The sequence below is a fragment of the Arachis hypogaea genome, chromosome 14 (genome assembly GCF_003086295.3).
Source record: "Arachis hypogaea cultivar Tifrunner chromosome 14, arahy.Tifrunner.gnm2.J5K5, whole genome shotgun sequence".
NCBI lineage: Eukaryota > Viridiplantae > Streptophyta > Magnoliopsida > Fabales > Fabaceae > Arachis > Arachis hypogaea.
In genome coordinates, this window is record NC_092049.1 from 116,036,808 (window position 1) to 116,059,655 (window position 22,848).

A 22,848-nucleotide genomic window follows, 5' to 3' on the forward strand; every position below is an offset into this window, starting at 1 on the left:
GTATATTGCAACAGTGGATGCCAATATTGGCTTAAAAGGGGCTCACGGATCAACTTTGATGAATTTAAATTGTTTTCAACAGTGTTACTTTTTTTCTTTTTTTTTGTTAGAAATACTATTTCAGAACATGTTACATGTCCAAAAAAAATTGGGCCAACTCAAAAAATAAACGTCCAACAATAAATCACTTTATGAATATGACAATGATCCAAAATGGATAGTATTTTACAAAAACCAAACAAACTCTCCAAACTGAGACCCATCATCATAATCACACTTGTCATACTTAATCAATAACCCCTTCACATATTTCAGGGACAAAGCACACTAAAACTCACCTGAATATTGTCAAATATTGTCCTCAATTCTTTTTCCTTTAGACACTTATTACACACTACTATTGATAACAAAAACATACATGTGTAAAAAAAATCTTTCTTCTACACCATAAAATTGGTCATAGTCTAAGAAGAATTCAAATCTAAAAGTATGATTATAGTCCAGCTTATTTTTGTCATTAATTCACAACAAAATTAGGCAATTTTTGTCTTTTTCTAAAATAATAACCTAAATGATGATAATCCCAAAAAAGAATAAATAAAGACTAAAACTAAATCAATTTAGGTTTGTCGTGTAATAATTAGCATTAAAATTCTATAATCACAATCATTTAAGATTAGAATTTGTAGTCATAATTATCATTTTTTTTTATCAAACACTTTAAACCACTGTTTAAAATAGTGATAGTAAATTACTCCAAAGTCAAGTTCAATTTTTATCAAAACTTATTAAAGCTTAAATATTGATTAAAAATGCATCAAACTTAAAACATCCTATCTATCTATCTATAACAAGGTTAACAAATATTTTCATTTTATTACATCTAACTTAAAACCAGAGAATAGTATATATAACTAAAATCATATATAACAGGTATATGATCCTAATGTTCCATGCATAAAGCTTAACTATTTTTTTCCGTTGTGAAATTCTTCTTATGTTCTTCTCCTTCTCCTCCTCCCCTTCTTCCTCCTAATGTAGTCATCAAATGTCACAGTTAGAGCCATTATGAACGCGTAATCAATGTTTGGACATATTGTAACTATGAACTTTTCTCTTGTAAAAAATCTACCCAACTTGTGCTTTATCTACAATCATAGCAATTATATCATCATAACTTTGCGTTTATATCTACAATAATATTATAATAAGCACATCTAACACGACCTTTAATTTTGACAAATAATAATGCTACACTTTTGGTTTAGTTCATGAGATTGGAATCTGAAATTTTAACTATTTTAGATTAGAATAGGTTTTGATATACTCTTTAATTTCCTTCTCTACTCTCCCACCAGGATCAATTTTTTCTTTAAATATAAAAGAAAATAACATATGACTAAAAAAAGTTGTTTAGATAAATTTATATCGGTATTATATTCTAGCTATATATTTCTTGTAGAAAAATACGCAATTTTTCATATAGTTACTTGTATGTAACTGGTTATTTGAGTTGTTAACAGTGTTTTCATTAGAAAAAAAATAACACCTACCGTACAATATAAAAATCTTTCAGTTTAAATTACCATGATTAATGAAATTTTCACTATTTTTTATGGCAAAAATGCTAGAAAACTAAGCTGAATGCTAGAAAACTAAGCTGAATTTTTTTAACCAATTTCAACCGAATCGAATTTATATGGTATTGATTTTTACATTTTTGTTCTCTCATTTTTGTTTTTTTTCTTCTATTTTTTCTTCATCTTTATTATCATCTCTCCGTTATCTCCTTCTTCTCCTCTTTCTCTTATTTATTTATTTTTTTTTCCTCTTCCTTCATTATCGTTATCATCACTATCATTACCGTCATCATCTTCTTCTTCTTCTAGTTTAATATCAGATAATTAATTTAATGATAACAAAATGACATAAGAATTTTTGGTTAATGACACAAAAAATCTATTAAAAACGATACAAATTTTTTTTATAAAAGACACAAATCTTTTAAAGAATCACAAATCCAAAACTTTAACTTTCTCAACCAACAAAATACAATACATTTTGAAATAAAAAAATATATCAATTTATTACAAATAACACAAAAATGACTAGACCTCTTATATATGAATTTAATATCATTTAATTTATTCAACAATTAAAAAAATTGGTTAAAAATTTTTCTGTCACAGCTAAGAAATTCAGTGTCAAAATTAAGAAATTTTTTACGTGTCATGGTTAAAAAATTTCGGTACTATTTTTCTAATAAATTTTACATAATTTAAAATTCTCCTTCTTCTTCTTCTTTGGTATTATTTCTAATAAATTCTGCATCATTAAAAACTTTTTCATCTTCTTTTACATTCTCATAATTCTTTTTGTTTCACTCTGTTGACAAAAATCTTTGTCACGATTAAAAAATTTCAATATCAAAATTAAGAAACTTTCTGTAACACCCTACTATACTTAATCTTATGCTTAAGTCATAAGACTGAGATAGTAAGGTATTACGACCTCTAAAAATAGTAATATATATATAATAATAGAGAAAAGATACTTAACTAGGAGCCTTGAAAAATGGGTAAAACAAAAATCACAAAACAAAAAGCGCAACGCTCAGGAAAGGATTACTTGCGTGCTAAGAAACCTAATAGGAACATGATAAAGTTAAGCAAAAGAATAAAGGAAAGCCAAGGAAACAGCATAACTAGCCCCTGACTTAGCCTGCGAAGCTAAGGCTGGCCAGAGGATATATATATATATATATACATATGAACATACATAGGTATCCCCAAAAATATACCAAAATACCAAAATAAACTCCTATCTCTCCCTCAACCTCTAAGAGGAGCAGCATACACAAGTTACTTGGAGAGTAAGCTAAACAAATATATACATATATAAACCAAAAAACCAAAATACACCCAAGGACTACTTCGCTTCCCAAGATCCAGACGTCTAGCGAGGAGCCTCTCGACCTGCATCTGAAAAACAACAATACAATATGAAATGAGAACCGGAGGTTCTCAGCATGGTAAAAGTGCCACGCGCATAAGAAATACGGTCTTGAGAATGCCATAGGCAATCCTAGAACTCCGTTATTCAATTATCCAACTTAAGTACTAAACAGAAGCCATAAACAGGGGTAGGTATTCTAAATCTGCCTAACTTACTCAAGTTCAAGCTTAACCTAATACCAAACCATTTCCTCCGTTTCCTCCATCCTTTCATCATTCAGAATGCAACAGAAACAAGCAACCAAACAAGTTCACGCACAAGTAATGATCAAATAGTACAAATAGCAAGTATAACAAATAGCGGGTAATATATATCAATTAAGCATACCCAAAAAATGCATAGCAATCAATACAAACAAATGCATATGATGCATGCCTGTCCTATGGCTGATGGGGCCCATCTGTCGGTTATCCAGCCAACCCGACAAGTCCGAAAACCTTAGACTGTCCCCCGTCGCGCATCCCCAAGAGTCTATGCATAGAGTTCACATTCATATTTCATAAAATCACTCAATGGGGGCTATCCATACTCGGGAATTTATACGTGCCCGGTCACCCTTACGACGTAGGGTCAACAGAGTATCGAGATTCAACCTGGAACACGTGATGGCGAGCCACGCTTCTTACCCAGGGAACTCGTATCTCAGATAGCATTATTCATAAGTCATTTCATATTCATAATCATTGTTTAATCATTCATCAAGCCATGGCATATTAACTCCTTTTATTAACAACCTCCCTTTCACATTTTTCATCGTCATTCCCTTATAATTCATCTTGATTACCCTTTCCGGGTCCTGACCAAACTTTTTATCAAACTCTTCTCATCCTTCTTAATATCGAATACTCTTAAAATCAACCAAACTCTAACATTAAATCAATCACATCACACGAGGATTGAACTTTAACTTCTCGAACTCATGACTATCACTAAGACATCCTCGACACTCTATTTTCTTTTCTGTTTCTAATATAGAAAATGAACTCAGAATTGCACAAACTTTATGTCCAGGCGTTCATATTGAAATAAGCTTTCTAACAAACTAAATATCATAATTTTCTGATTTTTCTAGCCTCAATAATAAAGGAAAAACCGTGACTGCTCTGCAGTGCATAAAACCAGAAAAACAGCAGCAGCATGTGATATTCAAAATTCAATATAAAATCCAAGTTAAATCCAATGACTTTGAAAATTAATTTAGTTAAACTTTACTCATCCAGGTTTCTTTCTCAATTGGTTCTGAGTCAATACCAGTTTTAATGAAAAAGTTACATTACCTGGAAGTTAAGTAAAAATGAGACAAAATCTGTTTTAAAAACCAACAAGCTTAGTACCTTTCAATTGGAATAACTTTTATTACAAAACTCCAATTAAGCTAAATTTTGATTTGAGAACCCCTAGCTCATCCAGAAACAAGTGTGTCTTGGTTACAATCCAATTTCTATTTAATTCTAAGAGTTACAAGCATTGGAAGTTGATGCATAGCTTGCTGAAATCTGTTTCTTTTCAGTTTTGCCCACCAATATTCAAAAATTCACAGCTCCCAATCCTCAACTCTTAAAATTCTGAAATTTTAGAGAAATAAAGCAAGTTAATCAAATTTTATAACAAAATTGGTTTCGCTCCAAAACTCAACTCGTAGAAGTCGCAGCAAGACAAACAAGTTGCTGCCCTGTTTGATCTTTTCTGCTGCTGGACAGATTTAACAACCTAACTTTAAAAATTTGCCATAAATTGTATATTTAACAAAAAGGTCCCAAATTTTTCAGTTTAGTTCCTTATATTCCCAAGTTTAGCGCAAACTTGGTCTCATGCAATTCTGATCATTACATAATTAGTTACAGCATATACAATACCACCACAACACAACTCTACATCCTTATTAACAAACACCAATTCTAATCCATCAAAATAAATATAAGAGCACACCATTAATAACTTTCACACCTCATAATTCTAATATATAAATTCACTAACAAATCTATTCTAACAACATTACAAGGCTAATCATTAAATACAACAAACAGTCCAACTTATTCTATGGTTCCTCTAACCTAAGTTTTCACAACACCGTAAATATTAAACGTGCGAAACTTAAACCATACCTTGGCCGATCACTTAATTCACCCAAGGCAGCCTCACAACTCAAAATTACAGCCCCTCAAACTCAATCAAACAGCCCCAAACCAAGCTTGATCACCAACAAGCCTCCAACAAGCATCAACATTCACATACACACTACCTAAACCACAATTAACACATCCAAACATAACAACTCAATACCCAAATTCCTAAATTCAGAAATTTCATTAGGGTTTAAGATCTCTTACCTTTACCCACTGATCCTTGGGCAATACCCACAAGAAATCAAGTCTAGTGGACCCCTAAAACATGAAAATCATCAAGGAATTGAGTTTCTCAAACCTTAAACCCGAAATTCATACCAGCAGAAATGGAGCTAGGAAAAAGCGATTCACTTACTGTTTTATTTGAATAGAATTGAAGAACTCAACGGGCCCGACGCGTGGCCGCAAACGGCTCGTCAATCGGAGCTCCGGATCAAAAGTTATCAAAGAAAGAAGATCAAGCTAGGTTTTGGAATTCATTCTCTTCTTCTCCATGCATTTACGCTGCTTCTGTTGTGTTCTAAGGCAGAAAATGAGCTTTAGCTCATTTATATACTGGGCTGGTTGGGCCCGCGGGTCTGGTTTGGGCCCGGTTCAACCGGCTCGGCCCATTTGGCTCAATTTTGGGCCAAATTTTTTCGAAAGTGATATCAAAATTCTCGTTTTGCCGAGCTCTATCCTATTTTGATATTAGTTTTGCATATTTAATTTTCCTATTGAAAATTCGATTTATTGACTAATTATATACTGATTTTAGCGGGGTTTACATCCTACCCACCTTATTAGGAATTTTGTCCTCAAAATTCAGAGTGCGTTACCTGAATAGAGGTGTGGGTAGTCCTTCCGCATCTCTGTCTCAAGCTCCTAGGTATATTCTTCAATACTAGCCCAACACCAAGCTACTTTCGCTAAGAAAGTCTCTTTCCCGTGTAAACGCTTAATGCTGGTATCATCAATTCTAACGAGAGTTATTGGAAACGTCAGATCTTCTCTCACTTGAATTAATTCCGGCTTTAGGACATGACTAGGATCAAATTTGTATTTACGAAGTTGCGATACATGAAACACGTCACGCAGGTTCGAACGGATTGTTCTTTTGCTAAGGGATTTAGCTTTTTAGTTTTTTTGATTGATCATCCGATTCTAGTTCATTGAAGTGATCTTCAGAAATAGGTATCCCCTTTCTTCCAACTTGAGAAGTCTTCTTCTTAGATCCACCTAACTCTTTTGTCGGCTTTCATAGTGAGAATTCTAACTTAGATTTGCGTAACTCTTCCTCTGTTGTTTCGGCTGTCAAATTCAGGAACTAAGACGTTTGATATTCCAGTTTTCGGTTAATTCAAAGGTGTTTAGCATACTGTGAAGTCTCACCTTCTCCCTGATGTATAGTCTCTTTGATATCCCCAATAAGTGGTTTACTCCGATGGGCAAAACGGGCCTGGTCGCTTGATCCACAGTTCCCTAACAGTATCACCTTTTGTTCTAGTCTTCGGTAACCTATTATGAAATCAATGGCTATTCCCTTTTATCTTTAATGTAGAACCTTCGACGGTTGTGGCATTTCGAACAGTTTCTGGTGGTCTTTCATTTCTTTCTCATACGTCAAACTTGTAATCACATAGATTTCCACCTCGTTCTTCATTTTTGTCTGCTCAAAATATCTTCTTTGATTCGTGGTAGGTTTTAGAAATCTCAAGGTAACTTCAAAAATTTTCTCCTGTAAGCTTCGAACAACAGTTTCTTATTTCAACTTCCGACCTCAACACATAACCCTCTCTTGGTGTCTTCTGGATTCAACCGGTTTCAGTACTCTTAGTAGCCCCTTATCACCGTTATTGCACTCCTTAAGTCTTTGACTTTACAATCTCTATTTCGACATTAAACATATAAATCTTTTCTTAGTTCTCTTTCGTTTGCCAGACTTCGACATCCTCGGTAGGTCTTTATCGTCCCCTCACGCTTCCTGCATTTCGTCTTTGCTATGTTTTAAAACCGCAATAGATTTAGTTTGACTCCTTTATCTATACCCTTAATATCCAATTTAAAGTTCCAACTTATCTAGCCTTCCATTCTCCGAAATTTATATCCAAGCATTTCCCCAAAAATTTCTTACTCAGGACATCTGTTACCACTTCACGATGTTGTATTTACACGTATCCTAAACCCCTCTGGTAATGTATCGCACTAATTCCGAGTTGTTAAATAAGTTCGGGTATTCTAATTACTGGATTTGGGGTTAATCCTTCTCTTGGAGTTTGAAAGCTCTCTTCATATTCGGGTATCTATGTAACCGGTGTATTTCTAGCGCATTAAACTAATCATAGGCTTTGTGGTCGACAAGAATTTAAAACTCCAAAACTCTTTTTGACGGTGCACGCTTACCTGCTTCATCTTCCATATCCAAAAGTCATGCTCTTAAGGAATCAACATCTCCACAGTCACAACTATATTTTATACGTGATACTAATATAGGCTCGAGTTGATTTTCAAAAGGACATTAAGCTCGAAAAATGAATGAGCAATACAAACGGTGTTCGTAATGAGTCAAAAAGGAAATTTTGTACACGGTTGTTCAGGATTATACCGAAATGATGGAATACACAAGGAGAGGAACCTAGGTGCATCTCAAGAAAAGAGTTCAAATTAGAGACCTTTGGTAGGAAGAACAGAGCGTACAGAGTCAAAGAAGTCTCAGCTGATTCTGAAGAACATGGTTTGCGAATAGGGGCAACTCTAGTCATAGCGAGCACACAAGATTCAAGGATTATGCGCTTATACCAAGACAAGCTCAGACTCATCCTGGAAGAAATAATATTCATGTGCATAAGGAGTAAAGTTAGAAAGGTAGTCAAGCTATTTAGGAAGAGCTCCGGATCGAATGTCAATGTAGGTTTCAACAGAAGGATTAGATCGAGTCGCGAAGGTTCGTTAGCACACTCTCTCTACATAAGGTTTCTTACCGTTCTCTTCCTTCTTCTCCAGCATAACCGATGCTTCCCACAAAGAAATAGTTGGTTAGGTGATTCCCTCTTCTAGTACTCCCTTCTACTCAATCCTAAATTCTACCGGTTATAATGATGTCTTCACTTGTAGTGCGATTGAAGTTAATCCGATTTCCGGTACTAAGCCTATCGCAAACTCGCTTCTCTCTGGAATGGAAGTTTTGACACACCTTCAAGAATTGTCTTAGAAACTCTCTCGTATAGAGATTTGGTTTCATCTCCACTTACCTCTGAACAATTAACATCTAAAGGTTGTGTTCGCTCTACTCCTCTTCCTCAAAGTTTCACCGTCACTAAATTTCAAACAATAACTCCGCATAACCCTCAACACTCCTGATTCCTTAGATATGGTCCAACCTGCTTCCACTACGTCACTTAATCCTTAACCTTCAAAAGTCTAACCACCCTGATTCCACTGCGTCATTCTGACTCTCATCCTTTAAGAACCTAGTCACTCATCTAAGTTAGTTAAGTATCGCTCTATCTTAACAACTAGTAGTCTTCGACTAACCATCGGTTCGGACTCCACGATCATCAAAACTTGTCGTGCTTCACAAATAGATCATACATATATTAATGATACGCAAGGTAGTTAAAAACTCAACTGCTAGCTTATGATTACCTCGGGTCTGAAGATCGGATTCGATTGCATCCTGGCGTTTCTTGTGTGGACAGTCTCGAGCTATATGCCCCGACTTCTCGTACTTGTAACATACGCCTAATCCGGCCCTGCACGGTCTGTTTGGATGGTACTTCTTGCACCTTGGGCACCTTAAATCATTCAGTTGAGTACTAGTTTTCCCTTTAGCATTCGGATCCGAACGGTTATCGTTCCTTCGGTCATTGCTCCAGTGCTGAGAATGTGAAGCGACAAAGCGATTCTTTTTGAAAGTTTAGCTCCTCGGTGTAATCTTTCCCTTTTTCTTTGTGAAGGGTTCTCGGTGATTACTTCTTGCTACCTCAGCCCTCCTTGAGCTTTCTCCCATTTTCTGACCCACATTAACCTGCTCCAGATAACTAAGTGGTACCCCTGTATTCGGAGCATTATGTCCACCTTCATATTCATTATCATCATTGTTGCCAGTTCCAGCTTGTGGTTCCATTCCACCCATTACTCGGATGGTCGCGGCCGCAACAGTACCAATGGCAGCAGCAACACTCGTCATTGCGGTCACGATATCGGTCAAACTATCTATTGGTATGGTTACCTCATTAGCTCTCCGTCCTTGATCCCGATTACGCTCATGACTGCGCACACGAGATGCCATTTGGTTCCTGTTCACACCAAACAAGTGATATCAAGGTGATCAGTCTCAATATCTCTAGTTTAGCATTTCAAAGTCCCAAATGCATGCTCATGAACATTCATGCCTCATATATCAGTTAGATACCCTAAATAGCATGTATAGACACCTAGAGTATGCCCAGAGGCATAATCAGTCCGTCCCTCAGGCTCTATAGGAACGAACTGCTCTGATACCATAATGTAACACCCTACTATACTTAATCTTATGCTTAAGTCATAAGACTGAGATAGTAAGGTATTACGACCTCTAAAAATAGTAATATATATATAATAATAGAGAAAAGATACTTAACTAGGAGCCTTGAAAAATGGGTAAAACAAAAATCACAAAACAAAAAGCGCAACGCTCAGGAAAGGATTACTTGCGTGCTAAGAAACCTAATAGGAACATGATAAAGTTAAGCAAAAGAATAAAGGAAAGCCAAGGAAACAGCATAACTAGCCCCTGACTTAGCCTGCGAAGCTAAGGCTGGCCAGAGGATATATATATATATATATACATATGAACATACATAGGTATCCCCAAAAATATACCAAAATACCAAAATAAACTCCTATCTCTCCCTCAACCTCTAAGAGGAGCAGCATACACAAGTTACTTGGAGAGTAAGCTAAACAAATATATACATATATAAACCAAAAAACCAAAATACACCCAAGGACTACTTCGCTTCCCAAGATCCAGACGTCTAGCGAGGAGCCTCTCGACCTGCATCTGAAAAACAACAATACAATATGAAATGAGAACCGGAGGTTCTCAGCATGGTAAAAGTGCCACGCGCATAAGAAATACGGTCTTGAGAATGCCATAGGCAATCCTAGAACTCCGTTATTCAATTATCCAACTTAAGTACTAAACAGAAGCCATAAACAGGGGTAGGTATTCTAAATCTGCCTAACTTACTCAAGTTCAAGCTTAACCTAATACCAAACCATTTCCTCCGTTTCCTCCATCCTTTCATCATTCAGAATGCAACAGAAACAAGCAACCAAACAAGTTCACGCACAAGTAATGATCAAATAGTACAAATAGCAAGTATAACAAATAGCGGGTAATATATATCAATTAAGCATACCCAAAAAATGCATAGCAATCAATACAAACAAATGCATATGATGCATGCCTGTCCTATGGCTGATGGGGCCCATCTGTCGGTTATCCAGCCAACCCGACAAGTCCGAAAACCTTAGACTGTCCCCCGTCGCGCATCCCCAAGAGTCTATGCATAGAGTTCACATTCATATTTCATAAAATCACTCAATGGGGGCTATCCATACTCGGGAATTTATACGTGCCCGGTCACCCTTACGACGTAGGGTCAACAGAGTATCGAGATTCAACCTGGAACACGTGATGGCGAGCCACGCTTCTTACCCAGGGAACTCGTATCTCAGATAGCATTATTCATAAGTCATTTCATATTCATAATCATTGTTTAATCATTCATCAAGCCATGGCATATTAACTCCTTTTATTAACAACCTCCCTTTCACATTTTTCATCGTCATTCCCTTATAATTCATCTTGATTACCCTTTCCGGGTCCTGACCAAACTTTTTATCAAACTCTTCTCATCCTTCTTAATATCGAATACTCTTAAAATCAACCAAACTCTAACATTAAATCAATCACATCACACGAGGATTGAACTTTAACTTCTCGAACTCATGACTATCACTAAGACATCCTCGACACTCTATTTTCTTTTCTGTTTCTAATATAGAAAATGAACTCAGAATTGCACAAACTTTATGTCCAGGCGTTCATATTGAAATAAGCTTTCTAACAAACTAAATATCATAATTTTCTGATTTTTCTAGCCTCAATAATAAAGGAAAAACCGTGACTGCTCTGCAGTGCATAAAACCAGAAAAACAGCAGCAGCATGTGATATTCAAAATTCAATATAAAATCCAAGTTAAATCCAATGACTTTGAAAATTAATTTAGTTAAACTTTACTCATCCAGGTTTCTTTCTCAATTGGTTCTGAGTCAATACCAGTTTTAATGAAAAAGTTACATTACCTGGAAGTTAAGTAAAAATGAGACAAAATCTGTTTTAAAAACCAACAAGCTTAGTACCTTTCAATTGGAATAACTTTTATTACAAAACTCCAATTAAGCTAAATTTTGATTTGAGAACCCCTAGCTCATCCAGAAACAAGTGTGTCTTGGTTACAATCCAATTTCTATTTAATTCTAAGAGTTACAAGCATTGGAAGTTGATGCATAGCTTGCTGAAATCTGTTTCTTTTCAGTTTTGCCCACCAATATTCAAAAATTCACAGCTCCCAATCCTCAACTCTTAAAATTCTGAAATTTTAGAGAAATAAAGCAAGTTAATCAAATTTTATAACAAAATTGGTTTCGCTCCAAAACTCAACTCGTAGAAGTCGCAGCAAGACAAACAAGTTGCTGCCCTGTTTGATCTTTTCTGCTGCTGGACAGATTTAACAACCTAACTTTAAAAATTTGCCATAAATTGTATATTTAACAAAAAGGTCCCAAATTTTTCAGTTTAGTTCCTTATATTCCCAAGTTTAGCGCAAACTTGGTCTCATGCAATTCTGATCATTACATAATTAGTTACAGCATATACAATACCACCACAACACAACTCTACATCCTTATTAACAAACACCAATTCTAATCCATCAAAATAAATATAAGAGCACACCATTAATAACTTTCACACCTCATAATTCTAATATATAAATTCACTAACAAATCTATTCTAACAACATTACAAGGCTAATCATTAAATACAACAAACAGTCCAACTTATTCTATGGTTCCTCTAACCTAAGTTTTCACAACACCGTAAATATTAAACGTGCGAAACTTAAACCATACCTTGGCCGATCACTTAATTCACCCAAGGCAGCCTCACAACTCAAAATTACAGCCCCTCAAACTCAATCAAACAGCCCCAAACCAAGCTTGATCACCAACAAGCCTCCAACAAGCATCAACATTCACATACACACTACCTAAACCACAATTAACACATCCAAACATAACAACTCAATACCCAAATTCCTAAATTCAGAAATTTCATTAGGGTTTAAGATCTCTTACCTTTACCCACTGATCCTTGGGCAATACCCACAAGAAATCAAGTCTAGTGGACCCCTAAAACATGAAAATCATCAAGGAATTGAGTTTCTCAAACCTTAAACCCGAAATTCATACCAGCAGAAATGGAGCTAGGAAAAAGCGATTCACTTACTGTTTTATTTGAATAGAATTGAAGAACTCAACGGGCCCGACGCGTGGCCGCAAACGGCTCGTCAATCGGAGCTCCGGATCAAAAGTTATCAAAGAAAGAAGATCAAGCTAGGTTTTGGAATTCATTCTCTTCTTCTCCATGCATTTACGCTGCTTCTGTTGTGTTCTAAGGCAGAAAATGAGCTTTAGCTCATTTATATACTGGGCTGGTTGGGCCCGCGGGTCTGGTTTGGGCCCGGTTCAACCGGCTCGGCCCATTTGGCTCAATTTTGGGCCAAATTTTTTCGAAAGTGATATCAAAATTCTCGTTTTGCCGAGCTCTATCCTATTTTGATATTAGTTTTGCATATTTAATTTTCCTATTGAAAATTCGATTTATTGACTAATTATATACTGATTTTAGCGGGGTTTACACTTTCTGTATCACAGTTAAAAAATTTCAGTGTTATTTTTTTGATAAATTTTACGCAATTCAAAATTTTTTTCTACTTTTTCATTATTATCTATTATCACCTTTTTTTTCTGTTTCATTTTTTCCTTCTTATTTTATCTTCTTTTAATTCTATTTGTTTTACTATCTTAATAAGAATAAAAATAAAAAAATTAAACAAAAAAATAAAAGAAGAAATAAAAAATGCAATAATAACTAATAGGTGAAAAAGGAGGTAAAGAAATAAAAAAAGTTCAGTAACAGCAGCAGTAATAAAAGAAAAATGAGAAAGAAATGAAGAAGAAAAAAGAACTCAAAGAAAAAGTGTATGATTTATGTACAATATTATATAAATAATTTTTGTTGAATTTAGTGTAATTTAATTAAATTTAGTTGACAAAAATATTTGAATGTGTAATGAAACATCGTTTTTACGGTAATTGATCGGACTAATTATGGAAAGTAATAGTTTTGTTGGTTTTTTATTAGAGGCAATTAATAATAAAGCTACAAGTTATTTTTAGAGCGTTGTGATGATAAATTAAATCAAATACAGAGTTTGTACTGAGATTTTACTCTTTTTAAAAAAAAATTAAAAAAACTATAAGTCCTAACTTTATGTATATAACCATCTGATCTCTCATATATATTACTCTTAAGTAACAAGTCATAAATAATTATTTATATCTAGCCGTTAATTTTAAAAAAAATGAAAATCGAACATAAACTCAAAAATTCAAGTGAGAAATACAGGATTCTAACCACCAAATAATGAAAGTAAAAACTGGAAAAACGAGAAGAAAATAAACCTGGGCAACAACAATGTCAGATTCAGCGATGTTAACAACCCAAGTTCGTGCAAAGAAACCTGCTTCAACGAGCTTGAAGTCACAAACTCCAGTGATGTTATTTGCCAAGAACACATCCACATTCCGAGTAAAGAACTCCAATTGTTCCATATTTTGGCCTCTAAACGCTTTCCATTGATCTCTAAATAGCTGCTAATAACAACGAATTAAATATAGCGCCGCTTTCAAGTTAAATTTCAATGTTGGATGTAAATTTTATAAGACTGGTTAATTAGGATTCGGATTTCCGTAATTAACTAAAATTATTTATAAAAAAATTATGAACTTGAGAAAAATATCATCCATTGATTAAATCAAAAGTACCGATAGATACTCTTTTCATTTGAATTCAACTTCAAATTGTAGTACAGTTTGTTAAAAAAAAAATAATTATAAAAATAATTTTTCTTTTTATTGTATAATAGAAATTTAATTTATAATACTACTCTTGCAGTTGGAAAATACTAGAAAACTAATAAATGTATATGTAAAATTATTTTTGCACGCAACAAAATCAAATTCATAAGATAATGAAAAAATTATAAGGACAAGCAATTTTATTTTATATTAGCTCACATTTTTGGTCAGTAATCCAATACTCCAATACTCCAATACCTTTAGTCTATTAGTTCAATAATATATTTTTAGCCAATAATTTTAAATATTATTAATTAACTACCGTCAAAACTCAATAAATTTTATTAGTCCTTTAGCATTACCTAAAATAAATATTAAAAAATAATTAATATCTAATATTTTTCATAATTAATGACCTCTTTGCGAAGATGGAGGATGGTGTTTCCATGAGCATCACGTAAACAACGAAGCTGGTGCATAGTGAGGAAAGGGCTAGTAACCGTAAAAATAACGTTGTCGTTGATGTCTGTTACCGTATACTTATGAAGAATAATCTTCTCTTTCTTGAGTACAAGGCCAACTGGATATGGAGCACAGTACTGAGGGTGGATTATGGCGGTCGGAAATGGTGATGATGGTGTTGTTGGGGTTATGAATGGCATCATGTGAGGGTGGATTATGGCGGCCGGAAATGGTGATGGTGGTGTTGTTGGGGTTATTAATGGCATCATGTGAGGGTGGATTATGGCACTCTCAAATGGTAACGGTGGTGCTGTTGGTGTTATGTATGCCATAATGTTCATTTTAGGACGTGACTAATTTTACTTTGCTTTTTATAATTATATTAGAATAGCCATGTCTACCATGGAAAGTATAAGAATTAACTTTTATCTAGCCAATATTGGCTAAAATTTTTATTTTTTAAATTTATAATTTGAATTTATAATTAAAATTTATGATCTAAAACTTATAATAATTTTTTTAAAAATTAGTTAATATTAAGTTAAAAAATTAACTTTCTAACATTATTATTCTTATCGTACATATAATATAAAAGTATAAAAATATTTGATGTAAAAATTCTTTTTTTTTTAAATGTCTTTATTATATATATAAATTTTAAATTTTGAATTTAAGATTTTTTAATTAATGGGTACGCAATATTTTTAATTTTAATTAGTTTTATATTCATTAATTTTGGTACATATTTAATAAATAAAAAATTAAATTAATGGGCTAACGTGCGTTGAGTACTCAAAAGTTTGTGTTTTCGTAATTAATTTCAAGGTGTTAATTTAATATTGTATTAAGTCATAACTATATATATACAGTTTGATATGAATTTACGAATGAAACTTCAAGCATATATACTAATGTATAGTTTTTGCCTTTTTGGAGTCTGAACGAATTGGTCAACTTTGATGCAGTTTCTTGGCGCGTAAGAAGCTAAGGATAATAATATTGAAATTATATTGAAGATGATCAGTAATGTAATATTATACATCTTCTGACTTCTGTATTACTGGCGGCAGATACATTGGACCGTACAATGTTTTAAACCGATCCACCGTTACTTTCTCCTAAACAACTTTTTAATATAATAATAAATTTAATTTTAATGTGGGTAAAATATTTTATATAATTATATTTTTTTAAATAATTATTTATTCAATTAAAATAAAAAATAATTATTTTTATTAACGTCACGTTACATATAAAATTATTTTATACTAATAATATATTAAAATTAAATTTATAATAATAATAATTAAAAATTAAAAAATATAAAATAAAAATCTAAATCTATAATTATATATATTATTTTATATATTTTAATATATATTTTATATGTCGAATCACTAATTTTTTATGTATATATTGTATGATTTTTATTTACAAAATACATTTTAATTATATATTAATAGGTGATTAGATGACACTATTATAAGATGCTACAATGTTATTTTAGAAGGCTAACACATGTAAATTGTAGCTGATTAGATTACGCTATTATATATTTTGATCCCAAAAATGATATTAAATTGTTGATGCAGGTGATAGTTAAATTTTTATATAATTATCTTTCAATGTTAATTTGAAGTATATTACTGTTATGGATCCGGCCCACGGATCTCACGATCCGGAATAGTCCTCAAATTCGGTTATTTGGACTCGACCCACCGAAACCTTTTAAGAAGGCCAGGAATCAGCCCACTAGAGTTCCTAACCAACTTTCGAATTCAAACGTCTCCCTTATCTTATTCAAATAAGATAAGATAAGATAGCTACCATCACCTATAAATAAGAGGACCCAGATCCCTCCAGGTATTCATTCATTCCTCACACCTTCTACCTCTTAGATCCATTCTGACTTGAGCGTCGGAGTGTCTTTGCAGGTACCACCCCCCATTGTTCCAGTCAAATAATCCGGCATCCGCCTCGACCTGCAAGTTTCCGATCCATCTCTCAACCCGTACCGGAGGCATCCAGTACATTGGCGCCGTCTGTGGGGACTTGCGCCGATTGAGCCGGGATGGGGGACGTACTTGAAGAAACCTCCCTAAGCCAAGATAACTCCCGAACAAGAAATCCGACCCCCGAACACCAGGAGGTCACGAACCGTGGAAGGATAGCGAGCACCATCCACCATGCCACCCCAGCGCAGAATAAAGAAAACGAACACGTCGTCGTGGAACCACGGCACCCCGAAAACACGGGAGACAAAGCGGCACAAATAATCCAAGATCTCTGCCTCCGAGTCCAGGAACTCGAAGGCAGAGTGGCCACCAAGGAAAGATACAACACCGAAAACGGAAGCCACACAACCTCTAGGTCAAAATCTCGCCGCGGCAGATCGCCAACCCGGCAACACGACAGGAGAGACAATCGCAGCGCCTCGTGCGACCCCAGGCGGGAAAAGTTGCCAGAACGGCAACACAGCAAAAGGCACAACCGCAACGCTTTCCGAGATCTAAGTCATCAACACGACTCAGATGAAGACCGATGACACCGAGAAATCAAGCGCACGAGAAACGACCACACAATAATGGGAGCTACTCCCTTCACGGAAAGGATCTTAAAAGCAAAACTCCCCAAAGGTTTTGATAAACCCACGGACATGGATTACGACGGAACTAAAGATCCCTAGGAACACCTAACGGCCTTCGAGGCCAGGATGAACCTAGAAGGTGCAGCCGACGCAGTCCGATGCAGAGCTTTTCCGGTGACCCTAGCAGGGCTGGCAATCAAATGGTTTAACGCCCTCCCTAACGGATCCATAACCGGTTTCCACGACATTTCACGAAAGTTCATGGCCCAATTTACAACCAGAATCACTAAAGCTAAACACCCCATCAGCCTGCTAGGGGTCACACAGAAACAGGACGAGTCCACAAGAAAATACCTCGACCGCTTCAACGACGAATGCCTAACGGTCGACGGGCTCACAGATTCCGTCGCAAGCCTCTGCTTAACCAACGGGCTCATGAACGAAGACTTCCGCAAGCACCTCACCACCAAACCAGTGTGGACCATGCACGAGATCCAGAACGTCGCCAAAGATTACATAAACGATGAGGAGGTCATCCAGGTCGTCGCTGCCAACAAACGGCAACACAACAACACCCAACACGGCAACCCGGCAACCCGGCATAACCCGCCACCCAGAGAAAATCAGAGGGACCATCCCAAACCAACAAACACAAACCGACCACCCAGAATCGGAAAATTCTCTAATTACACACCCCTGACAGCCCCAATTACCGAGATATACCACCAAATAGCAGATCGAGGTATCATCCCAAAAACCCGACAACTCAAAGAAAGAACGGGCGGTAACAAAACCCTTTACTGCGACTACCACCGAGGTTACGGACACAGGACACAAGACTGTTTCGACCTTAAAGACGCTCTCGAACAAGCCATAAGAGATGGCAAGCTCCCAGAGTTCACCAAAATCATCAGAGAACCAAAACGCGCGGAAAGAGACAGGTCGCCAGAAAGAGAAGGACGCAACCCGAGAACGCAAAAACAACCCCCTAGGGAAAACCCAGAGGAAGACCCAACCATAATAGTAAACGTTATTATAGGCAAAGACATATCGGGCAAGTCAAAATCAACACTAAAAAAGGAACTCAAAGTCCTGGCCGTCAAAAACCAAACTCCAACCACCACTGCCGACAACACGGTAACTTTCCTACCTGAGGACTGCCAGCACGACACCTCGGCCGAAGACGCCCCTTTCGTCATCTCGGCAAGAATCAGAACAGGACTAGTACGAAGAATTTTGGTGGACACCGGCGCAGACTCCAACATCCTCTTCCGAGGAGCCTTAGACAAGCTCGGGCTCCGCAAAGACAATCTCCAAACACACCGCAACGGCGTCACGGGACTCGGAGACAACTTCCTCAAACCGGACGGTTCCATCACCCTCCCCCTCACCATAGGGACGGGTAACCAAAGGAAGACAATTCTATCCGAATTCGTGGTCCTAAAAGACTCCACCGCCTACAACGTCATTCTCAGAAGAAAAACAATCAACGACTTCTCCGCCGTCATCTTTACCAAATACCTCCTTATGAAGTTCACAACGGAAGACGGCTCCATCGGTACTATCCATGGAGACCGGGAAGTCGCAGCAGAGTGTGACAACACCAGCCTAGCTCTACGAAAGAAGTCACGCGACGCGGCTGGGATATTCCTAGCCAACCTGGACGCACGACAAGACGGCCAACCTAGGCCAGAACCAGAAGGCGACATGGAAAAACTACAAATAGGGCAAACCAAAGACGAATACACCTTCATCAACAGGAACCTCCCGTATGACCTTAAAGAGGATCTTTCCTAACTCCTAAAACAAAATCGAGACTTGTTCGTGTTCACACCAACCGACATGCCTGGAATAGACCCCGACCTAATATCCCACCGGCTAGCCGTAGATCCCAAAGTCAAACCCGTGGCACAAAGGAGACGAAAAATGTCCCCAGACCGAGCAGCCGAGGTCAAAAGGCAAGTTAAAGCCCTACTTGAAGCAAATTTCATCAGGGAACTACCCTACACGACGTGGTTAACCAATGTTGTGCTAGTAAAGAAATCCAATGGGAAGTGGTGAATGTGCGTCGACTACACGGACCTCAACAAAGCCTGTCCAAAGGACGCCTTTCCCCTACCAAACATCGACGGATTAGTAGACGCCGCATCCGGCCATCGATACCTCAGCTTCATGGACGCATACTCCGGCTACAACCAAATACCTATGCACCGACCTGACGAGGAAAAAATGGCATTCATCACCCCCGACGGGACGTACTGCTATACAGTCATGCCCTTCGACCTGAAGAACGCCGGAGCCACCAACCAAAGGCTCGTCAACAAAATACTCCAGAACCTGTCCGGGACCAAATTAGAAGTCTACATAGACGACATGCTCACCAAGACCGAATCCGGCGAGCAACTCATCAGCGACCTCAAACTCATAATGAACACCCTACGGAAACACCAAATGCGACTCAACCCGGCAAAATGCGCCTTCGGAATGGAGGCAGGAAAATTCCTCGGCTTTACGATCACACAACGCGGAGTGGAAGCTAACCCAGAGAAATGTCGTGCCATCCTTGAAATGACGAGCCCAAAAAACCTTAACGATATCCAAAAGCTCACCGGACGGCTCACTGCGCTATCCCGTTTCCTCGGGGCATCGGCACAAAAAGCAATTCCCTTCTTCAAATGGATCCGGCCCACGGATCCCACGACCCGGGATAGCCCCCAAACCCGGCAACCCGGGCCTGACCCACCTGCGGTTTTTGCGGTGTGGTTTTAGCGGGTTTTTAAAATTTGGCGGGTTCAAAATCTCATCTCGACCCTCCTTTTTCGACGGTTTTGGCAGTTTGACCCGTTTTATCACCGCTAGCAAAATTTACTATATTTAGTTATGAAAGTAGTTTTATCTTAGTCTAATGGATGCATGAGGATCTGGTTATATCCAGAATATGCGTTCATAAAACTTAAAGTGCCAAAGCCAGATGAATTATCAACTAAAGCATCAATGGATGGTAAATGATATACATCTTTAGGACATGGTTTGTTTAAATTAGTGAAGTCGACACACATACGCCATTTACCATTATGTTTCTTTACTATGACAACATTAGCTAACCATATTATGAATCTGATTTCTCGAATGAAATTTGCATCAATGAGTTTTTGGTCTCATGTAAGGATGCTTCTTTCTTTTCCAAGCGAAGATTACGCTTTTTCTGCGTTATAGGTTGGATTGATGAGTTAATTGCCAGCTTATGAGATATTGCAGAAGGATCAATGCCGGGCATGTCAGCGGGAGTCCAAGTGAAGAGGTCGGCATTTTGTTGAAGAAATTGGCTAAGCTTTTCTTTCTTGTTGTTTTGCATGGCTGATCCTACAAAAGTGAACTTGTTTGGATTGTTAGTTAAAGAGATTTTTTTTGTAATTCCTCCATGGGGGTAGGATGATCTTGAAACTCAGCTAAAGAATGAAGCTTGAGCGAGTTGTGGACGACATTTATTTGTGCACCTATAGCTCGTGAGATATAGGCATTTTGAGATTGATGTTATAGCAGTGCCGTGCTTCACGGTAGTCACTGTGAATTATTGCAACAAGTTGTTCTGCACATGAGACTTAACACAGAAATAAATTGTAGAGACAATTGCACTGAACTTATTCAAAAAAAGGTCGGCCAAGGATTAGGTTATAAGGGCTAAAACAATCAACCACAAGGTATTGAACATCTAGAGTTTTGGTTAGAGGGCTCTCACCAAGTGTGGTGTGTAACTATACCGATCCCAACATAGGCATTCGTTCACCTGAAAATCTGACCAGGTCTCCAGTTGATGGTTGCAATATGTTATCACTCAACTTCATTTTTTGAAATATAGAGTAAAATAAAACATCAGTGTTGCTTCCTAGGTCCAACAAGACTTTGGAAACTATTAGGTCTCCTAGTAGAATGGAGATGACAATGGGGTCATCTAAATTAAGTTTGGTTGAATTGAAATCGGACGGTTGGAACGCCATTTCAGGCAAGTTGGGCAAAGTCTGATGATTTGTTGATGGTGCTTTTCACAGCGAGCATAGCTCAGTAAGTGTGTTTGGGAGCAGAGCTTGATACCCCGCCACCAGCGAAGCCCTTAGAGGTGCAATTAATCATACCGTGGGGTTGATTGGGTGGAGCAGTATGTGCTTTGTCCTTGTCTCGAGAAGATTGACCTGCAGAAGATATGTCAAATGGATGTGTAGTGCACTTTTGGATGTTGCCACCGATGTATTTGTCCAGATGTCCTTACCGAGCTAAGTGCTTAAGCAAGTCTTTGGCTACAACACACTCATCAGTAATGTGCCGGTGTTTTTTATGAAAAGCACAGTACTTAGTCTTGTCCACATTCTTCGTATCTTGGTAGGTTTCAGCCTTCCGAGGAGGTTTGATTAGCTTCGAGTTCAGTATTTCCTTGATGATTTCCTCCCTTTTGGTGTTGAACTGGCTATAAGAATCATAACGCAGTGTCAACCGGAAAGGTTTCTTGTTGTCCCGAGCTTTATCGTCATTCTTATTGTTTTGGTTCTTCTTGGATTTCCGAGCTTGGAACGGTTCTTCAATTTCTATTTTACCCTTGGCTTTCTCCCGAAACTCAGCCAAGGTTTTGGGTTTGGCCACTGTGATGGCCTCCTGGAACTTCCTAGGACGGAGTCCACTCTTTATAGCATGCAGGTGTACCTCAGGGTGAAGGTTTGGGATGCTCATCGCTACTTTAGTGAAGCGGGTGACATACTCCCTTAAACTTTCGTGCTATCCTTGCTTGATAGTGTTTAGATAGTCGGAATCATGTAGATAGAGGGAAGAAGCATCGAACTTATCTTCGAATTGTTTAGCGAGCTTCTAAAAGTGTGAAATTGAACCTGCAGACAAAGATGAAAACCACTCAAGTGCAGGACTGTCTAAAATGGTAGGAAAACAACGACATAAAATAGGATCAGAAACACCGTTCACTATCATCATAGATCAAAATTTCTTGACGTATTTTTTTGGATCTCCCATGCCATCGTTGGGACTCAAAGTGATTCGTAACACGAATATCCTAGGTAGCTTGAAATTCATGACGTTGGCCATGAATGGTCCAACAGTATTGTCTAATCCATCATCGTCATCGTTTTGTTGTTGGTCTCCCTTTGGGTGTTGAGTTTCAAAGATATGTATTGGATCAGAGTTTTCTTCATCGTCATATTGCCGTTCATTATGATCATCATTATGAGCAATCCGAGCATTGGTTAGCTCGACTATCTGGTTTTCCATTCGTTATTTATCTTCTGTCATATGCTGATTAACTTGTTACCATTCGAAGAAGCTCGGATGCTGTGGGAGGAGGTTGGTCAGTCATGAACAGGAATGGGAGTTTTGGGATCTAAAGAAAGAAGGGTTTTTGTTTCTAGGCCCCACGGTGGGCGCCAATTGTTCTTGTGGAGGTTGACCGTTGTATAGCTCATCCGTCAATGAGTATTTGCAAGCTT

The 22,848-nt window shown here is 37.1% G+C and overlaps 2 protein-coding genes and 2 long non-coding RNA genes across 5 annotated transcripts; 1 reads left to right on the top strand and 3 right to left on the bottom strand.

The window, feature by feature from the left end:
- Positions 1–856: 856 nt before the first annotated feature.
- On the bottom strand, positions 857–15,166 carry LOC112743775 (protein LURP-one-related 10-like). Of its 2 annotated transcripts, none has more exons than XM_072216109.1 (3): positions 14,730–15,166; positions 13,918–14,106; positions 857–1,032 (listed from the first exon to the last, which is right to left on the bottom strand). In XM_072216109.1, the coding sequence occupies exons 1-3, from the start codon at positions 15,114–15,116 to the stop codon at positions 889–891; spliced, it is 720 nt and encodes a 239-aa protein (XP_072072210.1). In that variant the 5' UTR covers positions 15,117–15,166; the 3' UTR covers positions 857–888. The 2 variants fall into 2 exon arrangements, with proteins under 2 accessions (XP_072072210.1, XP_025648897.1); XM_025793112.2 differs by having other exon boundaries at positions 857–1,148.
- LOC112743776 (uncharacterized) lies at positions 2,695–5,663 on the bottom strand. The gene is made up of 4 exons (XR_003172370.3): positions 5,497–5,663; positions 5,346–5,399; positions 5,121–5,257; positions 2,695–2,981 (listed from the first exon to the last, which is right to left on the bottom strand). It is a non-coding gene; the product is annotated as an uncharacterized lncRNA (long non-coding RNA).
- Positions 9,878–12,846, bottom strand: LOC112743777 (uncharacterized). The gene is made up of 4 exons (XR_003172371.3): positions 12,680–12,846; positions 12,529–12,582; positions 12,304–12,440; positions 9,878–10,164 (listed from the first exon to the last, which is right to left on the bottom strand). It is a non-coding gene; the product is annotated as an uncharacterized lncRNA (long non-coding RNA).
- Positions 15,167–17,488: 2,322 nt separating the features above from the next.
- On the top strand, positions 17,489–19,159 carry LOC112742977 (uncharacterized). The gene has a single exon (XM_025792215.1). It carries the CDS (start codon positions 17,489–17,491, stop codon positions 19,157–19,159), a length of 1,671 nt encoding a protein of 556 aa, XP_025648000.1.
- The last annotated feature ends 3,689 nt before the right edge of the window (positions 19,160–22,848 follow it).

Excerpts from the sequence above, each read along its gene's own strand:
- LOC112743775 (XM_025793112.2), bottom strand. The coding sequence starts at position 15,116 with ATGAACATTATGGCATACATAACACCAACAGCACCACCGTTACCATTT. Across the intron at positions 14,107-14,729 it reads TCCTCCATCTTCGCAAAGAG|CTATTTAGAGATCAATGGAA; the intron begins GTCATTAATTAT and ends TGTTATTAGCAG. Across the intron at positions 1,149-13,917 it reads CTGACATTGTTGTTGCCCAG|ATAAAGCACAAGTTGGGTAG; the intron begins GTTTATTTTCTT and ends CTATGATTGTAG.
- LOC112742977 (XM_025792215.1), top strand. The coding sequence starts at position 17,489 with ATGAACCTAGAAGGTGCAGCCGACGCAGTCCGATGCAGAGCTTTTCCG.